We start from the raw sequence: 24,929 nt of genomic DNA on the forward strand, positions 1-24,929 counted from the left end.
TCGCTCACAACTGCTTTGCGTGATATTTATTTATTTATTTATTTATTTATTTATTTATTTAAAAACTAGACTGGTGCCCCTCGCAGTGGTCTGATCGGTGAGCCTATCTGGATGCCCTCAGGCAGCAACAGTTTTACGCACGCAGGATTAAACAGCTTCCTAAGACACCGCACCAGGCAGGAGCTCTCACAGTGGGAGATGGATTGGGTTCTGCTGGACGGCGCAACTTTGGTCAGCCGTGTTCTCTCCACTTCCTCCCGCCCTCTCCGCTCTGCCCGGGCTGCAGGGGACTCCAGGCCGCCTCCAGCAACAAAAGCCGTGGCCCCGTGCGGGGACTCGGGCTCGGAGCAGGGCTCCCTGCTCTGCCAGCATAAGGGCTCTTGGGGAAAACGCATCCGCGCTTGGAGGGCGGGGGCGAAAAACAGATGACTTTATTTTCTTCAAAGGTGATTCGCAGTTTGTTCATCTCTTAATAACGTGAGCTTCTGAGCTCGAATTTCACGGTTGAGAGGACGAGTCAGTGTTATGTGTCGGGCTGGACGGAGATGTGCGAATCCCCTTCTCTCCTCCCAAGCCTGAAACTTCTGCCTCTCCCGGGAACCACTCCCAGCCGTGCTCTCTGGGGAGGTACTTCACACTCCGCACGGCGAGTCCAGGCCCGAACATCGCCTCTCCAGCGCTGGCGACCGGCGGGGGTATACAGCTCTGAACAGTAACAAACTCTTTCTCCAGGTCATGTAGCAGACATGCACTGTTTATTACAGTACACTCTGTTGACAGCCCATCACAAACATGACATGTTTAAAATAGAGAAAATAATTGCCCAAAAATCCATTTTTTAAAATTATGCAGGTATTAATTCTTCCAGAAAGAGAAAGTGTTGTGCTTTGCTGCTATGAAAATCTTAATGCTAATTATCAAATATCAGGACTAAACCCCATATTCAGTTCAAATACAAAAAGCAAGCAACCTTTATCATTAATTTAAAATATTTGGTACCCCCCTACTTTTTGATATCAAGAAATCCAAAAAATGTGCAAACTTTATCAGACTGCAATGTTTCAACTAAACACAAATTTTAATTGCATTGAGAAAGCCGCTAAGCATATTCACATTAAAAATGAAGTCACTGAGATTTGGATGATTAGGTTTTTGCCTTTGCTTTCTAGTCTGCACCAGACTTGAGTGATAGCATTCATAGCAGACCAGAAGAAAAGGCAAATAATCTTTGGTACTATTAATTTTAGGGAAAGTTTAACCTTTTCTATCCTTCATACTAATATAATCCTTTTCCTGAAAGCATTTTTAGTAATTATTAATGCTAGAAAGGTACGCAAACAAGACAAGTATTTTTTTTTTTAATAACATGTAACAGATATTCATAAAATCAGTACTGTTACATTTTGAAAAAAAGATCATTTATGTGCTGTTTTTGATTACTCTCTCTAGTAAACAGTTGTTCTGGAAAAGTCAGCCATTCATTTACGTTACTAGTGAACAAGGCTATTCTAATTTTGGCATGCCTGGCATTAGGTTACCATGATAATTTTATAAGAATCTGAATTAGGAGGTTAACTATTTGAAGTTAAAATTGGAAATTTTATAAAAGAAATAAAAAATGAGAGCCTACTTCTCTTCCTGTTTATTTCAAGGGGAACATAATCACATAATTGGATACTGTGAAAATACACCAGTTTTGCAAGTCATATTAAGGCATTAATCCTGCAAGTCTATACTCATAAATATAATCATGACTTTGGACCTATCAGGCAAAGATTAATTTGGAAAAAAAGTGTTTGACATCACTCTTGAAGTTAATACGGAAGCATAACAAGCAATAATGTGCATTACAGTACTGAGTGACTTAGTTTCATTTTACCTTGTCAAAAAACAACTAAAAATGTGCTTATCTGACAAATAATTTCAGTCATGAGTTCTTGTTACAAGAAGTCTTAATTCTTAAATTCTTAGCGTATCTATTGAATAAAAAAAAGTATGCAAAACCAGTGAACCATTGAATTCTCATACATTAAGACTGTACTTTAAAGTGGGAATTCAGATGACGAAGAAAATCTTCCTTAGATGTTGGAGATGGTGGGAAAATTTCTCGACAGAATTCACATATTCCACACTGATTCAGTTCAGAGTCTGCATATGCTTGTGCCAGCAAATCATTGTCTTGAGGCTGCCAAATGAGCTAAAAGAAACAGAAAATTATTATTGCTGTGGTTTACAATGTGGTTTACATTATGCTGTAGCTTATATTTATATAAAAAAACCTATCTCTTTAAACTAGGTATCCTTTACACCTGCCTCACCAGAGACATTAACTAAAGGGTTCTCATTTAAAAAAAAACAAGACAGGACTTAGGTTTTTTAAGTTCTGTAAGCACATTATCCTTGCAAATACTTAAAACACCTTGGTGTCTATTAACGATAAATATTGCTATCAGCAATAGTCTGTAATACCAGTCTAATATATATTAAAGCTTTTCTTTAACTTTGTATTTCAGTATTTTACTGTAGAAGTCATAGGACACAACAGCCATTCAACAGAAATGAGAAAATACATTTTTACCTTAGAATAAAATGTTTCTTGTACAGAGTTAATACGATTCATACTTTATCTCCATTCTTATTGACACATAACTTGCTTTCAGTTTACTTACAAAATTATTATAGCAATATCATGTGGCTTAAGGTACTTATTTGCTCTGACTGTCTTTTAGTATAAATGTGTCTCAGATAATCGGGTTTGGGATTCCTTTTGCCATGGCAGCATCAAACTTGCTGGGATCATCTGAATATATATCCATGCATTCAGGCAACTCTGTAAACTATACTGTATTGGGTTCAGCAGCTGCATTGCTCTTGGTCCCTGAGTTAGTTAGTTAAAGCCAGCAAGTCTGTTTATCTGACATTGGGATTCAAGGCACTTAAGTCTGGAGACTAAGTGTGCACTGTTTAGAATCATACTAACTAGGAACCAAAAAGTCTTCCATCAGTTTTCAAAGTAAAGTTAAAAACTCAGTGTCATTACTTTAATATTAGCAACACAAGATCAAATAAATAGTTACGTTATATGGCCAGGACAATTAGGTTTTGAGTAAACTGAAAACCAAATGCATACTGCTGTGACTGCAAAGTAGACAGAATGGCAGCAAGCTGGTATGAGCTCTATGTGGGGATGGAACCTAGAAGAGAAGAGCGCCCTACAGGGTTTTTTTTGGCTCAGTTTTCTTCCCTCTTGCTTCACTCGCACATGGAAAGGCAAGCAAGAATACTTTAGAAAGCAGTTTCTTTAGAAGTTTTAAATTTCTTGCTACTGATACTTACTCAAGATTTTTAATTTTCGGCTCTTCCAATTTCATCATGTCAAATAGTTAGAATCTATTCTTTATTCCTCCCATGGTAACCCTCTGTACAACTAATCTGGCTTTCACTGTGCTTAAACCTTCTTTTTAAACCACCCTAAACTTCTTGGGAGTCAATTTCCTGCCTATTCGGTATTTAAACAGTGTTTAGCTTATCACATAGCAATAGCAGACTTACTGTCTTTCATTATGGTCAGCAATCCATATAATTAAATTGACTAATTAGTAATTAAGTGCAATCACACCGCTTTTTTTTCAGCTCAAAGAGTCTACTTATTGTATGTTGCTGGTGTAAATTGCATATTAAATCTATCTAGACACTGACACACTTAAACATAAGTTAACACACTTAAACACACCACATAAATGTGTTTAGAATTACTTGTTTCCGATATCTTATGATGTAAAGCATAATTTGAAAAAAAAGATAAAATAATATTGTAAAAGTACTATTTCTCATCTTGGAAGCACTACAAGGGGAGGTACTCATACAGCAACCCACAGATGCAGGCACTCAACTTCCATTTCTTTCTTTGAGTGCTAAGCATGCACTTAAAATCATTTTCAGAATAGGGGAACTATTTAAGCAGGTGTTCCATTTAAAAAACATCAATATTCAGATTAAGATTATTAGACTACTGATTTGCTTTTAAAATCATGAACATACTTAGTAATATTTCTGGTGAAAACAACCCCCTCAAACTGCAGATAAATACAGATAAACACGTGCATCTATATGAAAGTCTCAGTTAAATGTAGCCTGTAAAATCCTAGGTTCACTAATATCCACGTCTATTTTAATCTGCTGCTCTTTTCAGTCACGTTTTTTTTTTTTTTAAATTACATCCTAAGAAAACAGTACTGAGTTTTTAGATTTAGTATCCACATAGAAGGAAAGAGCTAAATTTATTACACCAACTGAGAACAGTTCCAAGAACTTACTGTTGCCAAATCTACTGCATTTATGGGGTTTTCCATTTTATAAGTTAACATATGTAGTAAATACTTGAAAGTTTTATCTACGCTAGGAAAAAAAAAGAGGTATGTTATTCCTTCCTATTGGAGCTTCACCACTGGAAGGGATGATAGAAGCTGTAAGCAGCATAACTACCCTCAGAAAGGTGGTAAAAATACCAAGAACAAGTTTATACATAAATTTTGCTAAGGTTAACACAATGGAAAGGGCATGTATACAAGTAACTTTTAAAAAAAATTAGTATTTTAATCTACATATATATTATCTGTGAATCAATTCATTAGTACAATTAACAATCAGAAAAAATCTCTAGAGTTGAGTCCAATTCACTGGGAAAAATGTTTTAAAACCTATTTTGAATGCTGCTGAATAAAGGTGATGGATCTTTAAATATTGACATACACAGATGTACATTTAATGGATTCTAAAGTAATATTGGCTTGTATCGAACAAGCTTGTAGATATAACATTTTAATCAATGCAGTGCTATTGTAGATATCACTTACAAATACTGAAACAGTTCACCATTAGCTTTCTTTTTCTCTGAGTGTTAGCATTAGTAAATTTTTCTCCACGAAGTATATCATTCACATTTTAAATGATGGCTCCAAATTAATTTCCTTATTTTGTAGAAATACCAATGATCAAAGGCTTATTGCTATTCAACCACTGTTCTGTACTTTTTAAGCTGCATACTCCTCTATCAATTTATAACCACACACCAGCTGTTTCACTTGCTGTAATGTACAATGCAGGGTGCCATCTATTGAAAAACGAATACACATACTAACTACTAAAAGAACAAGCTGGAGAGTGAATACAGGAAAAGAGGATAGTAACAAGCAATGGAGTGAATGCTTCACAGCTCCACTGCAATTCTGCTGGCAATAAAGTAAATGTTTTAATTTGTTTAACTCAGTCGCAACTTGAATGAGGACCCAATGAAAAATAAAGAACAACAAGAGCTGTGATTAATAAGTTAGTATAGAATTGAGATCTCCTATATTACAAATAGATATTTAAAATACCTTTTGAAAAATCAGGCTTATAGCTTAAAATATGATGAAGAACAGCAAACTTTTCATGCTTTAAAATTTTCACGCAAAACTTGTTTGTGATAGAAAATTAAACTAGACTGGGTAAATTTTAGGAGAAGAAAATATCAAAGCTATCACGTCCTACAGACACTTTCCACATGCTAGTTTTGCATGTTATGCAGTGGCCAAATGGAGATGTAAAGCTCTTCTGCTGCACCTACCTCGTCACTAGAAAAGAACACAAAACTACATCAATGTAAATAGTAAAAAATATGTGAAATCCAGGCTCAGAGAATTCCTAAATATCACTATTTGCTTATTCTTGAAAATCTGTCCTTTCACAAGGTGCGAGAAAAGCCACAGAAAAAACCAACTAACCAACCAACCAACCAAATCAGTCTATAAAGCTCCATAATTTTGCCAGCTTCCAGCTGAGACAGGATGTTACACAAGAGAAGCAACGTATTCAGAGTTGTGAGTGTCAGAACCTGCCAAAATGTTTTTCAGCATTACAGCAACTGGGCCTTGTTTTCAGAAGTTCCCGTGGACTTCAAACTATAACTGAAATTCAAGCCCAACTTACCTACATAAACCTAAAATAAAGTATTTTAGTGAACTTTCCTTCATTTGAAAAAATGCTTTCCTCCTACGATGAAATAATTTAAGTTTTCTTAGAGGGGAGGAATAGAGTGTTGTTTATACTTCAGATTGAGATAATAAGTAGCATAGTGGAAGTATTTATCTGTTCAGCTTTTTAATTAGTCCATTTTTCATATTTTCTGCTGTACATGAAAAACAATTAAAACAAATTTGTGCCCTATTCAACTGAGATCAAGGGTAGAAGGAAAGCAATCTAGAGGGTAACTTAGGATTAATGACAGCTTTGAAATAGATATAGAAGCAATTAATATCAAGATGCACTGAAATTTGTACTAGCATCCAGTGCCTGTGTCTGCTTAAATTCCTGCCCTTTCACTGGAAAAGCGACTTGTATACGTATACCAGTATTAGGAAGAAGAACTAACAAGAGATATTGTCTTTAAAAATAGACTGATGAATATAGAATATATTAATCCTGTCTCAAAGCTCTTTGCAAAGTGTGTGTCTGAATCATTACCAATTTTTGAAATGTACACTATTCATAGATAGATACCTGATGAGGACCTCTGACGGTTGTTCCCGCAGCTTCTAAAGAAAAAATTGCTTCAGGTACACTCTGGTTTGTGTGCTTAGGTACAAACGTGAAACCACTGTCTGTTGTTTTTAAACATGGTATTTCATGAATATTTTCTATAGGCACGTTTGCATGATCTGAGGGGTTTGTTTTGTCAACAGTAGTTAAGCTTTGTAAAGCTGAGGTCATGAGATCAATACCATGAGCTTCAAATGAGTTAGGTTCCAGTTTACTGAGGTTAGCAGCACGGTCTCTGTGCTCCAGGTTAAAATGATGATCTTGAAGCATGTTTTCAGCTATACCGGTACAAGAAACTGTTGGTTTTTCCTGAGTGCTCTGCAAGAAAGCAGAGTCATTGTCTGTAGGTGGAAACTTGACATTAAATTTAGAAAGTGATTCTACAGAGTTGTTGTCCTCATCTTGGCCCACTCCTCTTGGTGTGATAGATGTGATGCATGATGCACCTCTATTTATATCCTTTATAACCCGAGGCTTAAAAAGCTCTTCTGCTTGTTCATCAGTTTTATCAGTACACTGTATCGGCATGGAAAACTGTATTTCTGTGAAGAAAGAATGAAGAAAACATTAAATAGTCCATTGAAGTACAGTTATTAAAGATGTGGTGTTGGGGATATTTTTCCTGAGGGGTTTTTGATCTTCTTGGTTTTTTTAACTGTTACTTTTTTCTCTTTAAAATCAGATTGAATTCTCTTTTACAAATGAGCTCTGACACAAAAACTATCAGAACAGAATAAAAGGAAATAATTATGTTCTAGTAATTCTATTTCTGTTCGATTTACGGGTACAAACATTTTCATTTTATTGAAAATTATGTTGTCCCATACTCTTAACACATACTTGCATATATTTACTGAAGTGTTCTGGCAGAAATAGAAGCTGGAACCCAAACCATTTCACACAGTGCCAAGAACATGCTAGGCACCATGAGCACGATTTTAGAAGGTATTCAGGTACCAAACTCCCACTGGTTTCCAAATTAGTTAAATATTTAAACTGAATAACTATTCAAAAATGGGACCATATTTTCACTTGTTTTGAGAATTCTCCCTTCGCTTTCAGCACTTTATTAACAAAAATGATAATAATGTACATGGTTAATCCTAATCAGGTGAGATAATAACTTCAGTACACATGGACTGTACAGCACCCTTCTAAGATCACTCAGATATTGCAGTAAAGTGGAACATAGAAGTAACAAAAATCAAATAGATTAAATCTATATCATGTATAGCTTTTCACACTGTTGAGTTAGGCACTTCTTTAGGAAAACCAAAACCATCCTGAAGTAAGTTGCCAAATACGCATCCTCCAAAATTTCCACCCCCAAATAAGAAAGTTATTAACGTATATAACAATACAGTTCAGACGTAGTAATTTGAAGCCACAAGATACATGTTAGCACTTCATGTAACAAAACATCAGTAATGGATGGCCTAAATTAAAAGAAAGCGCTGAAATCAGCATATTTTGCATCAACTGAGTTTGTGTGAGTTTGGCAGGTGTTTATTGAAATCACTTAAGAGTCTGATCCTACTATTCGAAAAACTACTAGAGAATATCCACAGTTTACATTATATTAAACTTAAGCATTAGGAGACCTGGATATCCAGGATCTCTTACTGCTGCAACAAAAATCAAGCCTTTCTTTTGTTTTCAGGAAGTGTTGGATTAAGCTCTTGTCCCATATAACAAAACAGTATTCAAAAGTCTGCACAAGTAAGTCTAGAAAGTAAGTTCTCTGACTGTCCTCAGTCCAGCAGTTTTCCTCTAACAGATATGGGGCCAGAGACATTCATAACAGACATCTTTTGAACTGACAGCTAAATTAAAAGCAAGCAAGTGCTGTCATTCACACAGTATGATGGGATATCACATGTAGTAAGTGCCTGCCTCTCACTCCAAGGGACAAAACAATTACAAGAGCCATTGATGTGATGACTGTCTTTTATAGCATGTGATTTGGAGCATTCGTCATAGAATGCCAAAACTGGCGGTGCTTTTTCTTGGTGAAATACTGAGCACCATGTGAACAGACTTGAAAAAGGCAGATGGTAAACAGTGGAAGTACTTCTATGTATGTGTAATTTGCAGTATTTTCAAATATAAAGCAAAGCTTTCAAACAGTTGAATCACAATAAGAGCTTAAGTATGATATTACCAGTTTCAGGTTCTGGCTTTATCTTAAATTTAATCAGTTGGTCTGTTTGTTCTTTGGCTAGCATACATATTCGATGACACTCTTCTTTCATGTCCTGGAAAATAGTCTCTAGATTCTCTCTGGAAGATCAAAATTGTAAATCAAGAGTCAACCAATTCAGCTTGTGACCTTTAATCTAGTCACACCCAGAAACCAGAGAAAAGCAATAGTATAAGCTACTTTTCTTGGAGATCTTGTTCCTCAACATATGTATACATATTTTTGTTCTCCTCATAAAAGCAAGCAGAAAAAGGAAAAGAAAATGTTATCAAAGAGCTGTTTAGTCATATAATGCACACATATATTTGAACTTAAGAACTGACTCTGCAAGGACTGCCCCCAGATATCCAGCCTTTATATTTCTTTCATTTCCCTCAGGTATTTTGTGGAACAGTTTATCTTTCCCATGGGTACTGTTTCCACCTCATTCTTGGAAAAATAAGATTCTGCCACTATGAACATTGTTTTCTGTTGTTGTCTGTGCACTTCAGACTTTGCAGAAGAAGGAACACATAAGCATTTGTTACTGTTCTTTCCATTTCTGTCTACCTTGCATTTTGGAGAGGGGCTCGTGAACTCATTCCCTCTCTGTTTTATACAATACCATATGAATTTTCCTTTTATTTTGAGGGATTTATTTTATTATATCTTTTCCAGAGTATCATATGGCCATCTGATATTTAGTTATCTGCACTGAGAATGGTAAAAATAGTTCATGCTGATGTGAGTTTATTTGTCCAAAGGCATTTTGTTTTTCAGTTATTGATGCATCCATGAAATTCCATTGTGAAATTTCTATAAACTTGCTGAGTAATTTATCTAATCAAAACATAATGAATTTTATAAAATTAACTTTAAGAATGAAAAAGTGAAGTTTGATTTATGTTCTCTTTTGCATCTTTGTATCAAAAGACCTCAAAAGGGACTTTGCTTTAATCCACAGAATAGTTTACTTCATTTATTGCTTATTTGTATAGCAATCAGGCTGTGTTCCTACTTCTGCTGTGCTTCTCTTCTTGAAGAGAATGTCTCACAAATGTCTATTTGTATCTCTTTGGAAAAAAAGATCGGCAGAAGGAGTTAAAGTTGCTGCTTTTAACATTCACATTCTGACAATTTTTCAGATGTTTTAATACATAACAAATTATAAAAGACTTGAGTTTCTAATCAGAGCTTTAAAATATACATAGTATTAGATGAAGCAGGCTTAATTTGGTAGACATTTGTGATATTACAATCTTCCTAGTGTAAGATTACTAGCAATCTTACCAATCACATACCTCTTTCCAAGAAAACAGTAAAGTAAGGGAGCTATTTGAGAGCAGGGAGACAGAAGACAGGTAAAGTTTTTTAATTTTTTAGATATAAATCAATAAAGACAAACAAATCTTTCTCACATCACAGTCTTATTTCCTCTCCTTCTTATTCTAAAGGAGTAGTGAGCCAGATTAAAGATCCATGCACTTCACCTAGCCTATGTCTGAGAGTGGTCAAGAGAGTGACGGGCAAGAGAATAAGGAGACAGCAAGAATTTACCCTATTTAATCCCTTAATACTCCCCTAAGCTCACTTTACAAAATATTCTACTTGACCTCAGCATAATTGTTAAAAGTGGCATTACTGCCTATCCAATGAAAAATGCGAACCTAAGACTTTGGTCAATATTCTTCCAAAATCACTGGCAGAAGAGGGAATGCTTGCTTAGGAAATCTACTGCTTTTGGTCCCTTGGTCACAGCAGGGGCTCACTGGTTTCACCTTACAGATAAACCTAGTTTCAAACTCTCTCATTTAGGATGGATCAGGCCAAGAATTATTTCCTCATACTGACTATCAGACCTCCTCTTGGCAGCACAGCAGGCTTCTCTGCTGTGCTGCCATCAGTTAATCCATTAAGGTTGTACATTCCTGTCCTGAAGAGAGTTAATGCAAAGGAGTTAATGCTTATCCAAACTCCGTTTCTGATTTCCAGAGTTTAACCTCCTGCTGAACCAAGTGGTTACTTTAATTCCTCCCAGTTTATCCCTACATACTTGTAAAGCCCCAGCTATGACTTCACATAGTTGCTGGCTTTATTATCTTCGACCTCTGATGCTCCCCACTCCCCACTTCTCCCCAGCCATTTCTTAAGATACTATGTGGAAAAGAGGGCCTTATTTAATGACAGAAAAGACAAAAGCAAATTTAAGAAATGCTGCAAAAGTATTTACCTTTCAGGCATAGGTGAAATACCAGAGATCCCTAGAGATAATTCAGGCTTATCTGGAACACCTTTCTTACTTTTCACCTTGAAGTAAAATATGAAAATATTGAGCACACATTAGCATATAAACTTTGCGCTTCATCTTGCTATGAATAAAAATGTCATGGGGTCCTTCACCTAAGTCCTGCTGGAAGCTATCAAAACATTCAAAAAATGACAAAACCAGTTTTTTAATGTTTGTGTGAAATTCCTATTTTCAGTTTAACAGTTTTTAGGTTAATGCAGTGTGGCATTCCTCTGCTCATACTCCATTGAAGGGAACTGGTCCTAAGAATATTGCTTGATTGTAATTCTTTTCAGTCATGTATAAGGTAAGATTATGTATTTTGTATAAGCTTGTTAGTGAGGTGTCCAGATATTTTAGCTCTTAAAAATCAATTTATTCACTGAAATTTTCAATGAACACACCACAAGCTAATATGTCAGGAGCTCTAGCAGGTTTTTAAATAAGTTATTAACTTTGACTACCACCGTGTGGTTCACTCTAGTATTACATAGTTTTAAATCTGCCAGGTATTAAGGAAAGTTTTTATAATAACCAGTCATTAAGCAGTAGTTCCACTAGAGCTGCATTACCAGATGGCCTGGGTAGTTCATATGTGCTCCAAATCAGACATGAACTTGATCACACCTGCCAAATCAGCTGATTTATAAACCGTATAAGCTTAGAAATCTATATAAGCTGATACATTGCTTATAACCATAGACCCATAGCCCACAGGTGTGTCTTACCTTGCACTGAAGGGCAAGTGCAGCTCTTGTAGACACATCTGAGCTGCCTTATACTTAGTAACATGTTTTACAAGTGCTTGCCATAGTAAGTTAAGCAGTGCTTGGGACATCTAATAGCAACAACTTATGTGTTGCTGTGCTCCCACTCTTACCTGTGTTCACTTTAAATTAGCTAGCTAAAATATGTGTACATGGTTAGATTCACATCAATGACTCTAGCTATCCCACAATGACAGAACAGCACTCTGGATGCTATTCTGTAACAAAACCAGGGTGGCATAAAAATGAAAGAAATCAACTCAGTCTTGGTGAAAACTTCCAGCTGAAATTTATAAACCAGAAATTATAATCTGGAGTTTTCACAAATATGAACATTTTAAAGACATAACATAAAATAATTAACATACAAACCAACCAATATGTATTTAATGGTATTCCCTGAGTGCTTTATACACAGACAATTTCCTAGTAATTATACAATGCTGAAATTTAAAATATGCTTATTAGAATAATTAGAATAAATTCCAAATATTTCATGTTTGAAAGAGTTTACAAATGTTTTGTCTTTTTCATTTTATCTCTGTTTGGTTTCTTATCTTACCTCCCTTTTATACATTGGCATCTGTATACTCTTTTGTGCTTCATTTAATTCTTTCAATTTGCTTTTCAGATTTCTTATTTTATCTTCTTGGTTGGAAATAACAGATAAAAGCTTCCTTTCCTTTTGATTGCTTTTGTCCTCAAGTTGCTTCAATTTCATGCTCTCACTTTCTAACTGTTCCTAAAAAATAATTTTAGAAACACCAGGACAATTAATAGAACTGAGACTTGTGGACTAGCACTATTCAGCAGTCTGGAATAAGCTAAATTAAGGTTTTGCAACATAAGTAAGGGTCAGTCTTATTTATTACATTATTACTTTTAAAATGATAGTAAAAGCCTTCTACCACTGCACATAGATGTAACTTTTCATAGATGATTATTCAAAGCAACTGTATCTTCTGGATTTCTCAAAGTCATATTAGTGTTTATAAAAAATAAAGACAGTTCAATTACTGTATAATTTACATTAGTATTTTATATATTTTGCATGTACAATACAACACATAAAATAATATTTCATGAATTTCAATCTTAAACCATTTCAAAGATGGTGATAATTCTGCAGCTATCTTAATTTTTGAGCAAACCCAAGAACTCAATAATAGAATCACAGAACATCTCAAATTGGAAGGGACCCATAAGGTCCAAGTCCAACTCCCTGCTCCTCGCAGGACTATCTAAAACTAAACCGTATGACTAAGAGTGTTGTCCAGGCAGTCTTTGAATTCTGACAGGTTTGGTGCCATGACTGGCTTCCACGGAGAGCCTGTTCCAGCAATCAACAATCCTCAGTGAAGAACCTTTTCCTAATGTCCAACCTGAACTTCCTCTGACGTAACCTCATTCTGTTTCCTCGTGTCCTATTATCAGTCACCAGAGAAAGGAGATCAGCACCTCCCCATCTGCTGCCCCCCTTGAGGAAGTTGTAGACTGGGGTGAGGTCACCCCTCAGGTTCTCCTTTCTGAGCTCAGCAAACAAGTGACATCAGCTGCTCCTCATAAGTCTTGCCCTTTAAACCTTTCACCATCTTGGTCACCCTCCTCTGGACACACTCTGGTAGTTTGATGTCCTTCTTGTTTTGTGGCACCCAAAATTCACCACAGTGCTCGAGGTGAGGCTGCACCAGCGCAGAGCAGAGCAGGACAAACACCTCCCTTGACCAGCTGGCGATGCTTTTCCTGATGAACCCCAGGACCAGTTTGGCCTTTTCGCTGCCAGAGCATATTGTTGACTCATATTAACTTGCCCTCAACCCAAATCTCAGATCTCTTTCTGCAGGGCTGCTCTCCAGCCTCTCATCCTCCACAAGGATTGTACTGCAAATATTTCAATCCCATAAAGATTTGTGAAATAAAAAGCTCTGGCTGACCTCACTTTAATGATCCATCTAGTAATTAATGGAATTTTTATGTGTGTGGGTTTTTTGGAAGAATAACAAAACATTTTTTTCATATGCTCAAAGACAGTACTTGCAAAAATTTTCAAGACCAACCAACAGTTAAAAACTGCTGCTATGAATACCTTTTAGTTGTCAGTTTATGAAATTTATAGAAACCCTAATCCTGAGCCATATCAAGTGTCACAAAAAGTGTCCTGAAGCCCCATGATTATCTCTGTGAGAGAAGTACACCCAAAAGTTAACTCTTTCAGAAGAGTGTAACTGAAATGCAGTGAGATAGTCTGTAGGCAGGTAGGGCAAGGTTAAGAGGAAAGAAGCAGCTAAGTGCTTTTCCAAGACCATGTTTTGTTTTCAAATGAAAGTTAAATAGGGTGAGGTTGTGCATTTGGAGATTAGGTAGGTAGGTAGGGCTACTCTACTTGACAATGACAGCCATGCAGGGGTGGGTCCAGAGCTGATTCACTAAGACACCAGCTGGTTAAGTGTGGATGTGTGTACATGTAGCTGACACAAGTTTTTAGCCTCAAAAGGTAATACTAGCTGGATTGAAAAAAAAACAAAAACAACAAACAGTAAACAAAAACCTGCAGAAAAATAGCTTTGTAGCATTGGTTTTTAGTCTCAATTGTGACTTTGAATAGTAAACCTACAGTAAGAGCTTCAATGCAACTCTAGACTTGGGTGGTATCTCGGAGATCCAGATTAAGCCTCTTCTGCTCAGTGACTTCAAAGTACTGGCTAAAAATGGCACGTTATCACAGCAAAACTCCTTAATCCTAGCCTTTCTTCCACACTTTGCATTTCTGGCAGATCAAATCCCACTTCGCATTTAAAAAAAGCCAGGGGACACAGTTTCTCCTGAATTTTCTTCTGACAAAATCCAAATATGTAGGAAAAAGCTTTCATCAAAGATAATGCCCTTGAAGAACAACTGTATCTTAAGGACAGTAAAAGAACTCTTTCACTGAGCATGTGATACAGCATAATTTATGTTTGGTAGTATTACAGCTCCAATTCCCGTGTGGGCTTTCAAAAGCCTTCAGATAAGTGGAACCACTGCAGCAATGGCCAGTAGTTCTCTTCCATTTCTCCTGTATCTCCTGCAGGAAGTGAGGACAAGATTTAAGTAAGCAGGAGAAAAGCCACATGAGAAGAACCATTGCAACATGTTGCAATGAGGACATATCAGTACATACTGATACAGTACATTTTTGTCCACCATTAGGATACCAGGAAAAGCACTGGAAAACCTTTCAGGATCTTTCAATAATATAACTGTTTATAGCTTGACAATCTTACAGCTTCCAATACTGAGTTTGGTGGTTTGCAATGACATGATAACACTTATAAACTGCCTGAAGTTTATAAAGCGAATGCTTCATACGCTTTATAAGTTTTATAAACTTCATAAGTATGTCACACAGGTCATACCTGCTCAGTTAAGTACTTTGCAACACACTGGATCTTTTAAGCATGCTGGTATTAGCTGCCAGCAAAGTAGTTAAATATGTATTATGAACAGATCAGTATATTTTCTTTTGGAGAGGCTTTATAGGATCAGAGGATAATTGAACTTGGAAGGGACCTCAAGGGTTCTCAAGCTTCTAACCAAATCAGGGTCAGTTACAATGTTTGATCAGGTTGCTCAGTTCGGTCTTGAATTCCCCAAAGATGGAGACTGCACAACCTCTCTGGGCAACCTTTTCCAATGTCTGGCTGTCCTCACGGTGAAATATTTTCCCCTAAGTCCAGTCTGAACCTTTACTGTTTCAATTATCCATTGTCTCTTATCCTCTTGCCATGCACCACTGTTAAGAGCCTGGCTCCATCTGCCTGCAACCTCGATGTAGGTATTGGAAAACTATTAGCTTCCCCTGAAGCCATCTCTTCTCCAGGCTGGACAAGTTCAGTTTCTACAGCCTCTTCTCATGGGAGAAGCCCTCAGTGGAGCCTCTCCTGAACTCTAATTTGTCTTTGCGGTACTAGAGGTCCCCAAATTGGATGTAGTATTCTAGATGCAGTCCAGTGAACACTGAACAGAGGGAGATACTCACTTCCCTGGGTGTGTTAGCTGTGCTCCCATTAATATAACCCAGGAAGTTGTTGCCCTTCTTCTCTGTTAGGATATGCTGCTGGCTCACGCTCAGCTTGCTGTTTAACAAGATCCCAACTCCTTTCCAGCAGAGCTGCTTCACAACCACTTAGTCACCAGTACTGCAGCAAAGGCAGGTCCTTTTATTTTTCCCTGAAGTGTGATATAATGACCTGTTTCAGTGGCTTCCTAGAACAAACAAATGGTCATATGGTTTCAAGGAAAAACACTATTCAACTGATGTGAACTGTAAGTGGTCTTAAGGAATATCAAGTGTAACTTTTAACAGTATATGCACAAACTCTTCTTTATTATTGGGTAGAGATAGATTAAACAGATGAAGCAATAGGAGAAAAGGCTACTGATACCAGAATTTTTTACATCTGGTAGCAGGGCCTAATCCTACTGTATACATCAAACCAGTGGCAGATAACAGCTAAGTGTATAAAATTGTCAGCTAGCATAAAATCAAGTACAGCTTTCTTCGCATTAAAGATAGGAAGCAAAGCGACACCAGAGAAGCTGGTATTGGCTGGAACATGCAACTCTGCAAGACTGCTGCAATAGCTGCTCTTAGTTATGTAAGTCGTTTTAGGACCTTAATTTAGAGCATAAAGATGACTACCATACATCTGCCATTCCTCTGTTTATGTCCTGCACAAAAAAGAAGACCTAAACATTTATTGCTGGATGAACAATTTTGTATAACATATGCATCATTCATTCCTGACACACAGTTTTCTCCTCTTTTTCATGGCACAAAACACTCTGACGAACAAACTCCACACCGTGTTTAATACTGAAATTCTTGAACCAGGAAAATGTGATCATGAGCATGTTGTCTTGTCACAGGTGTTGACTTCAGCTTCATGTTTTATTGAGTTTATAAGAATTCTGTTCTAAAAAGTAGAAGCTTGACATTGTCTCATCTCTAAGGTTTTCTGTTTGCTGGGCAGCTTTGGCTCTGAGAGAGTAACCGGATACAAATTCTTCCTACTCAAAGTCTAGCCAGTGTCTCAAAACCAGGCAGCAATATAGGGCCCTTTAGTCTTCTCAGGCAGGTGACTGAAAAAGTCTCTTAATCTTGTTTATATATGGTACTGACCAAAAAGCTAATCTGATCCACTCACCTCTTTCAGTGAAGACAGATGTGTGCAAAAAAAAATCCTAAAACATTTTATGACACACAGGCAACAGAACTTGAGAACAGCATATAAAATACATAAGTATGACCAACTACCAGAAAAAACACAAAAGACAGCCCCTCCCTCATCTTAAACCTCTTAAATTTAAGCTCTAATCATGTACCTATTACAATCAATTCAGGATTCCTATTCACTTTACTGCAGGACAGAATACAATCCAGTGAAAAATTCCATTGAACTTAGCAAAAGACAGTTTCAGAAGGTATCTATAAATCCAGGCTCTCCAGCCATGGGAGAGACTCTGAGGAGGCTGTAAAGGACAATGCCTGCAGGCATAATTTATTTGGTTCAGAGCATAATGTGGATGGAGTATGACTAGAAAAATACAGAGTCTCATAGAATATTTGAACTTCCAAATTTCAATACCTGAAAAAGCCAATACTTTATTGAATTAGGTATAAGACAACCATATTGGGCCAGTGAGAGGATGATGGATTTTTGATCTAACAGATGTCAAATTATAATATTTAGGGGGAAAAAAAGTACAAGGAAACAGGAGACATTCATGATACATCCTTTAATAAATTCCCAGATCTTCTTAGGAATAGTTTCTATGTATTTATTAACTCTCAGCAGATTTTTTGTGCATGAAGTTGTCCAGTTTTCTCTTGAAGCACGAACTTCCACTGGCTGACTACCTATTCTGTGGGTTTTTTCACTTTTACTTCATTTATTGAGAAAGGCAAAGAAATGGGAACTCTTGAGTTTTCCACAACTTGTTTCACACATTCATTCCATGCTGTTTATCCTTCGCACATCAAAACTTCTACATTTAAGAAGTACAAAAATTGGCAGCTGCCACAAAGGCATACAAAGCATTTAACACAATTCAATTAATTTTCCATCATCTTCAACAGGAAGTTGGGGTTATATGGTTCTTCTCCGAGTTTATTCAATAAAATGAGAACTTGTGTAGAGAGTGCTGTGTATCTTACTTATAGCCAGTTCATGAATGGCATGGCCAAGACACAGCCAGAGCCAGTAGAAGTGCGTGTGCCTCTGCTGTGCCATCTGGACAACTTTGTATCCTTTTGCCAGGTTATTGCAAGTTTACTAGACACAATATCGAACATTAGGGTCCTCCTCGCATCAGAAGGATGGTGTAAAGATACCCAAGTGCCTCTGCAGAAGCCAGCTTTTGTCCAGTCAACATTTTTCCTCAAGCTCCATGCCCTCAATACAGAGTAAGAGAGCTACTACATTCCTACAAACAGGAACATAGAGTAGGCTGGGTCAACCCAACTTTGCATGGGTTTGAATCCCTACACATCCCCTCTGAAAAGACCTTATCTATATAGCATTGTACCTGGGTTTAAATGCAGAAAGACTGTCTAGTTGATTCTGCATGGAGTTATATCAGTAATATTTCTGTTCATGGCACAGAAGCAGAAAAATCCAGATGAAATACCTATTGCTGAGAGGTAGCTGCAGTAAGTGACTACACACAAAAATATGCAGATGAAGACAAATAATGTACATTCCATTAAGAAAACAGCTCCTGAAATAACGATTGCACCTTTTCATGCACTGTCTATAATCACTGCCTACGTAATCTCCTGTACAGCTCACATAATCTCAGTGCTTGCCAATGAGAAAAGCAGATAACGCAGCTTCTCCTTTCTCCTACTCATTCTATTGACTAAGTTACTTACAAATACTGTTCTTCAGCAAGCATTCAGAAACAAGAGTATGAAACATTAGACTTGATCAGGTCTTCATGCACAAGTGTAAGGCATAATTTTTATCCAACTCAAGACAGTGAAATGCAAAAATATGTAAAGATGTTCCATTAAAGAATTAACCCTTCAAATGTGTTCTAATCCAAATAAATGTAAAGATTTGAAGGAAATGGCATCTTGTGATTACAGATTCTAGTGCAGAAAAATTATATAGAGACTTTTTTAAATAGAAAAGGAGTGTATATATATATATATTTTCTAATGGTATGTTTAAAATGTTTGCAAAGGCTTAGTCTCAAATGAGATTCCTTCAGGAAAATTAAGCAAACACCAGCAATCAATAAAATTAACTTTGCAATTAACACTTCTGATAAAAAAAGGAATTTCTGTGAATTTAGCATAATTAATTTGTTTGTACCTCAGGTTTAGGAAATAAATCCTGAAATAGATTCTTTTTAAATATAATGCCTGATTTCACACAAGGGTCTATTTACAACCCTTACAGGGTCTCTGCTATGGAGCTACGGAGATTCATATTTAAAAATAAGACATTTTATGTTACAAGACTGTTCTCAAAAAACATGAAATGACAGGATAAGAACAATGTAACTTTATGCATCTCTGTCTTTTCTTAGTATGTAAAATCCATTTAAGTCATATTCTGCACTATTGATTTACTCTTATTCCTGTTACTCTCAATAGGCTGTAGTAAAAATCTCAGTGTTACTTCAGTGAAGAGAGGCAGAAGAGACATTGTCTTAAACCTGGCTGTTTAGAAAACCCAAACAAATCAGCAGCATATCTGGAGCAATGGATGGTTCACTTTCCACTCCATCACTCTTTGAGTGCAGATTCTCCATTTCTTGCAAAAATACAGAGACTGGTTGCAATGTGAAATGATCTTGTAAGAAAGAAAAAGCCCTTTTCTGACCACTGATTTTGGCAAATTAAAAAAAAAAATAAGCAAGTAAGTTCCTACTTTATGGTCAAAACTATTCTAGGGAGCTTGATGGCCAAACAGAAATTTCACTGTGAAGGATCAAAGGTAGATGCTTGGTTCACCTAAACAGACTGCAGCACCACAACACTAATGCACTTCAGGTGTAGCTCAAAGGGACCAGTAAAAATCTCACTTACCTCTTAGGGTCTCATAGTATAATCACAGCACAAATGTGAACTTACATTAAATATATTGCAAGTGACCGTACCTTTAATAGTTTTTCTCTTTGCTTTGCTATGTTCAGTTTTTCAGAGAGCTGGCTAAAAGGTAAGTTGAATGTTTCAATGTCTTCATGCATCAGAATGTAGGGATGTGCACTACCTTAAATTACAAAAAAAAAAAGGCGACTATCACTGCATTTTTCACAGCCAGTTTATAAGTACAAGTAAAATTCAGTGAAGCTAGACTTACTTATATTAACTCTTTTATTTTCTTTGAGCAAGCCTTCATATTAAATAAGCAAGAGAAGGCAAATTCAGTGCTTGGAGACAATGTAAGACTAAATCAGCAATAAAGGATGTACATGTACTCCTAAAAATAAAAGTCAGCCACTTTGCTAGTATTTATGAAAACCAGGAGTGTTAGGCTAGTGTGAATAAATATTTAATGAGCATGGCAGATTAACACATGGTTACTTTGACTCTTTTCTCTTATTTGTGTAATACAGTCAAACAGTGAAAAATTATCCATCAATGACTATTTGATTTGAAAGAGAATTACCTGCTTATAAAATCAGGTTATCCAATAAGATTAGCATCACAAGAGCCATCTAACATAAAAGACATACAATCATAGCACTTACATCTAGAAGAATCTGAGACAAACTTATTAACAGATAAGTGTAAAATTAATATGTAACATTTTTGTAATTCTACTGAATGATTTGAACCTATATTTTCATAACTTTTATTGGCTTCAGTGTAAGCAGGTTCTACCTCTAAAGAAAATCTCACCATTTCTTGAGGAGGATAAAGAGAGACCCCAGAAGTGTTGCATTTTATAAATAGATCTTGAAATGGCACATTTGTGTTAACTCTCACATTCACAGAAAAGTATGATACTCATTTGAGATATGTATATTGTAAAAACTGAAGAAACAAAGTCAGAACTATTCGTCAGAGCAACACAGCATAAAAAGCAATAACGTGCAAACTGGAGTACATACCTCTATTAGCATTCAGAGCAGCCAACTGTGATTTCAGTTTTGCAATAATGCTGTTTTGAAGCTCTATCTTTTCCTGCTGTTCACGTATTTGCTGCATGTAGTTTTCTGTCTGCAAATACAATATAATTAGCATTAATCTTATACTGTTTTGACTAGGGGTCTCCTACTTGGCATATAAAAAGCAGCTCTGATTTTAAAGAGAAGTGTAGTTGTGGTCCTCTGCATGAAAACCTTTGGCAAGTCCATATTTTTGGGACTGCACTGATTAGAAAAGGTATTATAGGAAATAAATCCTGAGTTTTGTAACTGTTTCAATTGTCGCAGTGGTAAGGGGTAACTTTTAAGTTAGGATTCTTAAGTCAGGCTTAAAATTAAAATTTTAGTATTCTTCAGAATGCTGGCCAGTTAGTTTAACTATAGAAAGGAGTAATTTTCTTCCTCCATATTTGCTAAAAAATTAAACAAAAAAGCTTTTAAAAAGATTTAAAAGGCAAAACAAACAACATTGCTTATTCCATACAACAGATATTCTGTAAATAATTTTGACTGCCTATGAACAGTTTCATCCGTTTCTTCGAACGTAGTGGACTTGTTTTTCTACCCTACATCAGTGGGACGGGGGGGAAGGCAAGCAAACAGTCCCATCCTGTATCTCCTATACTCCATCTCCTGCTATAAACAGGCCATACAGTCTCTAATAATACTGCTCATTTTTCACCAAAGTGTATAAATATTGCTAGACAGTCCGTTAATTGAACAACTGACCAGGTGATAGGAAGATGCTAATATTCAAAACTATTCTTTCATTAGAACATGCCAAATGCTGAAGTTAGAGCTGTGCTAAAAACAATCAAGAAAACTTGCAAAATCCCAATAAGAAAATGCTCAGGAATGCACCGATTTTTTCTGAAATTAAGAATGTGTCAATTACTGAACAGGTCACCATCTGTCACCACCTGGGACAATACTAGGCATTATTCTCATGTCTTTCAAAGTTTATTCATATTGTTATCTAATTCTCAAATCTCAGCCACATTTAAATACCATACCCTCCTACTGTCCAGTGTGTTTGTCTGTAAAGCAGGCAGAAAAAAATCTAAAAGCAAAATTTATTTAAAAAGTCCAGGTAGTAGTTGTACTATAAGAGTTTATTAAAAGGAAAAAAAAAAAAGTGATCAAAGAGCAGTACACTCCAGCAGCTAGAAGAGACCTCATGAAGCAGAAAAATCACTGAGAACCAAATTGAAAATGTACAACAGCAATGTCTTGTCAACACTTCTGTACAGAGCACAGACATGACAGCTAAAACAGACAGAAGAGAAGATGCTTTTGACAGCCAGTGTGCACAAATTATTCCTTGAGTCAGATGGCAGCAACAAGTTACCAACTAGAAGATCTGCATGACAACCAACCATCCATCTGTATCAAACACCATCTGGCCGAGATGACTCTGGCTTCTGTGTGCTTGACATGGCTCCCAGCTCTAGAGACTGGCAAAACAAGTGGCCTATCGGTAACTTAAGTAGTAAACTGTTAACAACAGCATGGTGGACAATCCAACAGTGTGTGGAGGCCACACAATGAACAGAGGAAGTTGCTAGAGTAAAGCACTGTATAAAGGTCATTCAAAAGCCAGGAGTTTTGTTAAAAAAAAACCCAAACAACACAAACAAAAAACCCCCAAGTAATTACAGTATCAATTTTTCTTGAAAAAACAGTTTTGTTCTTTTTTGAAGTCATAAAATTAATCTCTTTAAAGTTTGATTAGGACAAAGATTTAAACTGGTAGTAATCCTTTATCAAAGGCTTTAATTTTTAATTTATGAACCAGTAAAAGTGCATAGAGAAATCTTACAAGCATTTAGTTCACTTAACACTTATGATGTCACACTTCTCCAGTTTTCTTGCAAAGACTTTAGAAGGGCTATCTGATCTTGAACTCAATCTCTTGTTTCTTGGGCAGAAGTTTCTTTCACGTACTGTTAGATGACTCAGGAGTATTAACTTTAATAGTTTTTCTTCAAATAGTTAATTGTTCATCATAGGAAATAGAACTTAAAAGAACCCTTAACATTCTAAAACATCTTGCCTTTTGTTAAGTTAGTTGCAATTTCAGCACAAAAATCACACTACTTGTGCCTGTTATGTATAGAAATCTCTACAGATTTACAGCAGCACTGCTGCAAGACTATGAATAGAGACAGACTGCACAGTGGATGATTGCACACATGACTGACTTGTTATGTGTTCTGCAATGCCTTGGCTAGTTTTGTCATGCAAGGAGACGGCAAGATTGGGCCCAGATATCAGAATATTCTCTAGCAGACCCTTCCCTGCTCCCAGTTCTACTACTGCTTCCATAACTCGACACTGACTACGGTTCATCTGCCCCTGAACAAAGTCCCAGCCTATCAGTTCTACGAAGCATCAGTAAGTCCTGTAGCACCAAAACCATTCAAGCCTTTCTGTAACAGAGGTTCCATTGCTGGGAAGAATATGCATGATAAAACTACTATGACAAAGCCAACCCTGATAGCTTTGCAATATGTTGTCCTACTTGATGAGAAGTTCAAGAGGAGTTTTGACTGCAATGGACTAAGTAAAAATTCAAGTGTGCTCCTTACTGGTGAGAATGCCTCCAGAATCTGTTACTTCATAATTACAGAATAATTGTACAGATTATTATTTTTAAAAAAGGAATACTTATTCTAGCAACTTTCAGGTACATTTGCTGTACACATTGCAACACAAAAACTCTGTTGTCCTAATAGCTTGCACAGTGCTTAAAATATTAGAGTCTTTGACCTTTACACCTAGTAATTCATATGGTCTATCTTCCTATTAACACAAAAGTGGTTTATTTACATTAATAATTTAAAAATTAATTTTTAAGAATGCAAATTAAATTTCAAAAAGGTAGCTAAATTTATATATATATATCTTTGCTGTTTACATTAGAAGACTTCATAAATCCTCCAAAACAGACAACACTTTTCCCCCTACGTAATCTCCTGTACAGCTCACATAATCTCAGTGCTTGCCAATGAGAAAAGCAGATAACGCAGCTTCTCCTTTCTCCTACTCATTCTATTGACTAAGTTACTTACAAATACTGTTCTTTAGCAAGCGTTCAGAAACAAAAAATTAATTCAAGGTCAAAACCCAGAACCCAGTTACTAAATTCACAGCCTAATGAGTTACTCTGCGGTGTACTGGCCTGGTTTCATAATGGCAATTTACAACTTTAACAGATGCACTAAAGTGAAACTGAAATCTACATATACTACCATCCTCCAAGGGAAGATAGAATTCAGAATCCAACACATACTTTTTGCTGTAGTTCTTTCACAGCATGGTCCCTATCCATGCATGCTTGTCGATAGGCTTCATAAGCTTTGTTAAGCTGTTCTCCAATGTTTTTGTCCATAATTCCCAATGTTGTTTCATCACTGGAAAGATGGTGGAGTTAACAGACCTGAAATGTAATCAGAAGAGAGAATGCTAAGAAACAGAAGTACGTGACTAAAAACATAGATAGTATGACTTGTACTAATATCACATTCAAGTAATATGTGCAGTATGTTTGACCATTAACTTACATAATAGTTTGAATTATAGCTCTGCTCACTTCAACATTTAATTTTATGTCCAGGGGTAGTTTTAAACAAAAGCCAAACAAAAGCAGGTCAACTCTGGATCAAATTCTGGATGTACAGAATGTGGAAATACATGCGTAGTTACAGTGTTTAGGACTGAGATACAAAATTGGTACAGATCACCAGTTACTTTATTTTATGTGATCTCCAAAAGTTTAAGGTTTACATAATTGTGAAATAACAGACAGTATTAATAAACAAAACTAAACTCAGCTTTTGGCATTTAGCAACAGAAAGACAAAAGTTGAATAACAGTAGGTTACACAAACCTATCCTATTCTATGCAATATTTGAAAATGGCAACACAAACTACACTACAAAGTGAATTAAAACATCTTTTATCTAAAGATCAGCTA

General features: G+C 36.3%; 1 protein-coding gene across 4 annotated transcripts in view; it reads right to left on the reverse strand.

Annotated features, from left to right (window-relative positions):
* Positions 1 to 736: 736 nt before the first annotated feature.
* The window catches only part of TANK (TRAF family member associated NFKB activator), a 28,707-nt gene continuing 4,514 nt past the window's right edge, over positions 737 to 24,929 (reverse strand). For 3 of the 4 annotated variants that reach the window (XM_050339938.1, XM_050339940.1, XM_050339939.1), the window contains exons 2-9: positions 24,246 to 24,392; positions 20,918 to 21,026; positions 19,961 to 20,073; positions 12,375 to 12,554; positions 10,989 to 11,065; positions 8,741 to 8,859; positions 6,541 to 7,121; positions 737 to 2,197 (exon numbers count right to left, since the gene is read on the reverse strand). In XM_050339938.1, coding sequence (XP_050195895.1) covers positions 2,030 to 2,197; positions 6,541 to 7,121; positions 8,741 to 8,859; positions 10,989 to 11,065; positions 12,375 to 12,554; positions 19,961 to 20,073; positions 20,918 to 21,026; positions 24,246 to 24,344 — 1,446 coding nt within the window. In that variant the 5' untranslated portion in view covers positions 24,345 to 24,392 and the 3' untranslated portion in view covers positions 737 to 2,029. The remainder of the gene's footprint in view (positions 2,198 to 6,540; positions 7,122 to 8,740; positions 8,860 to 10,988; positions 11,066 to 12,374; positions 12,555 to 19,960; positions 20,074 to 20,917; positions 21,027 to 24,245; positions 24,393 to 24,929) is intronic. The other variant, XM_050339941.1, reaches the window with a different exon arrangement.

Source organism: Myiozetetes cayanensis, unplaced genomic scaffold, assembly GCF_022539395.1.
Source record: "Myiozetetes cayanensis isolate MyiCay16 unplaced genomic scaffold, myiCay2020 scf9, whole genome shotgun sequence".
Taxonomy (NCBI): Eukaryota; Metazoa; Chordata; class Aves; order Passeriformes; family Tyrannidae; genus Myiozetetes; species Myiozetetes cayanensis.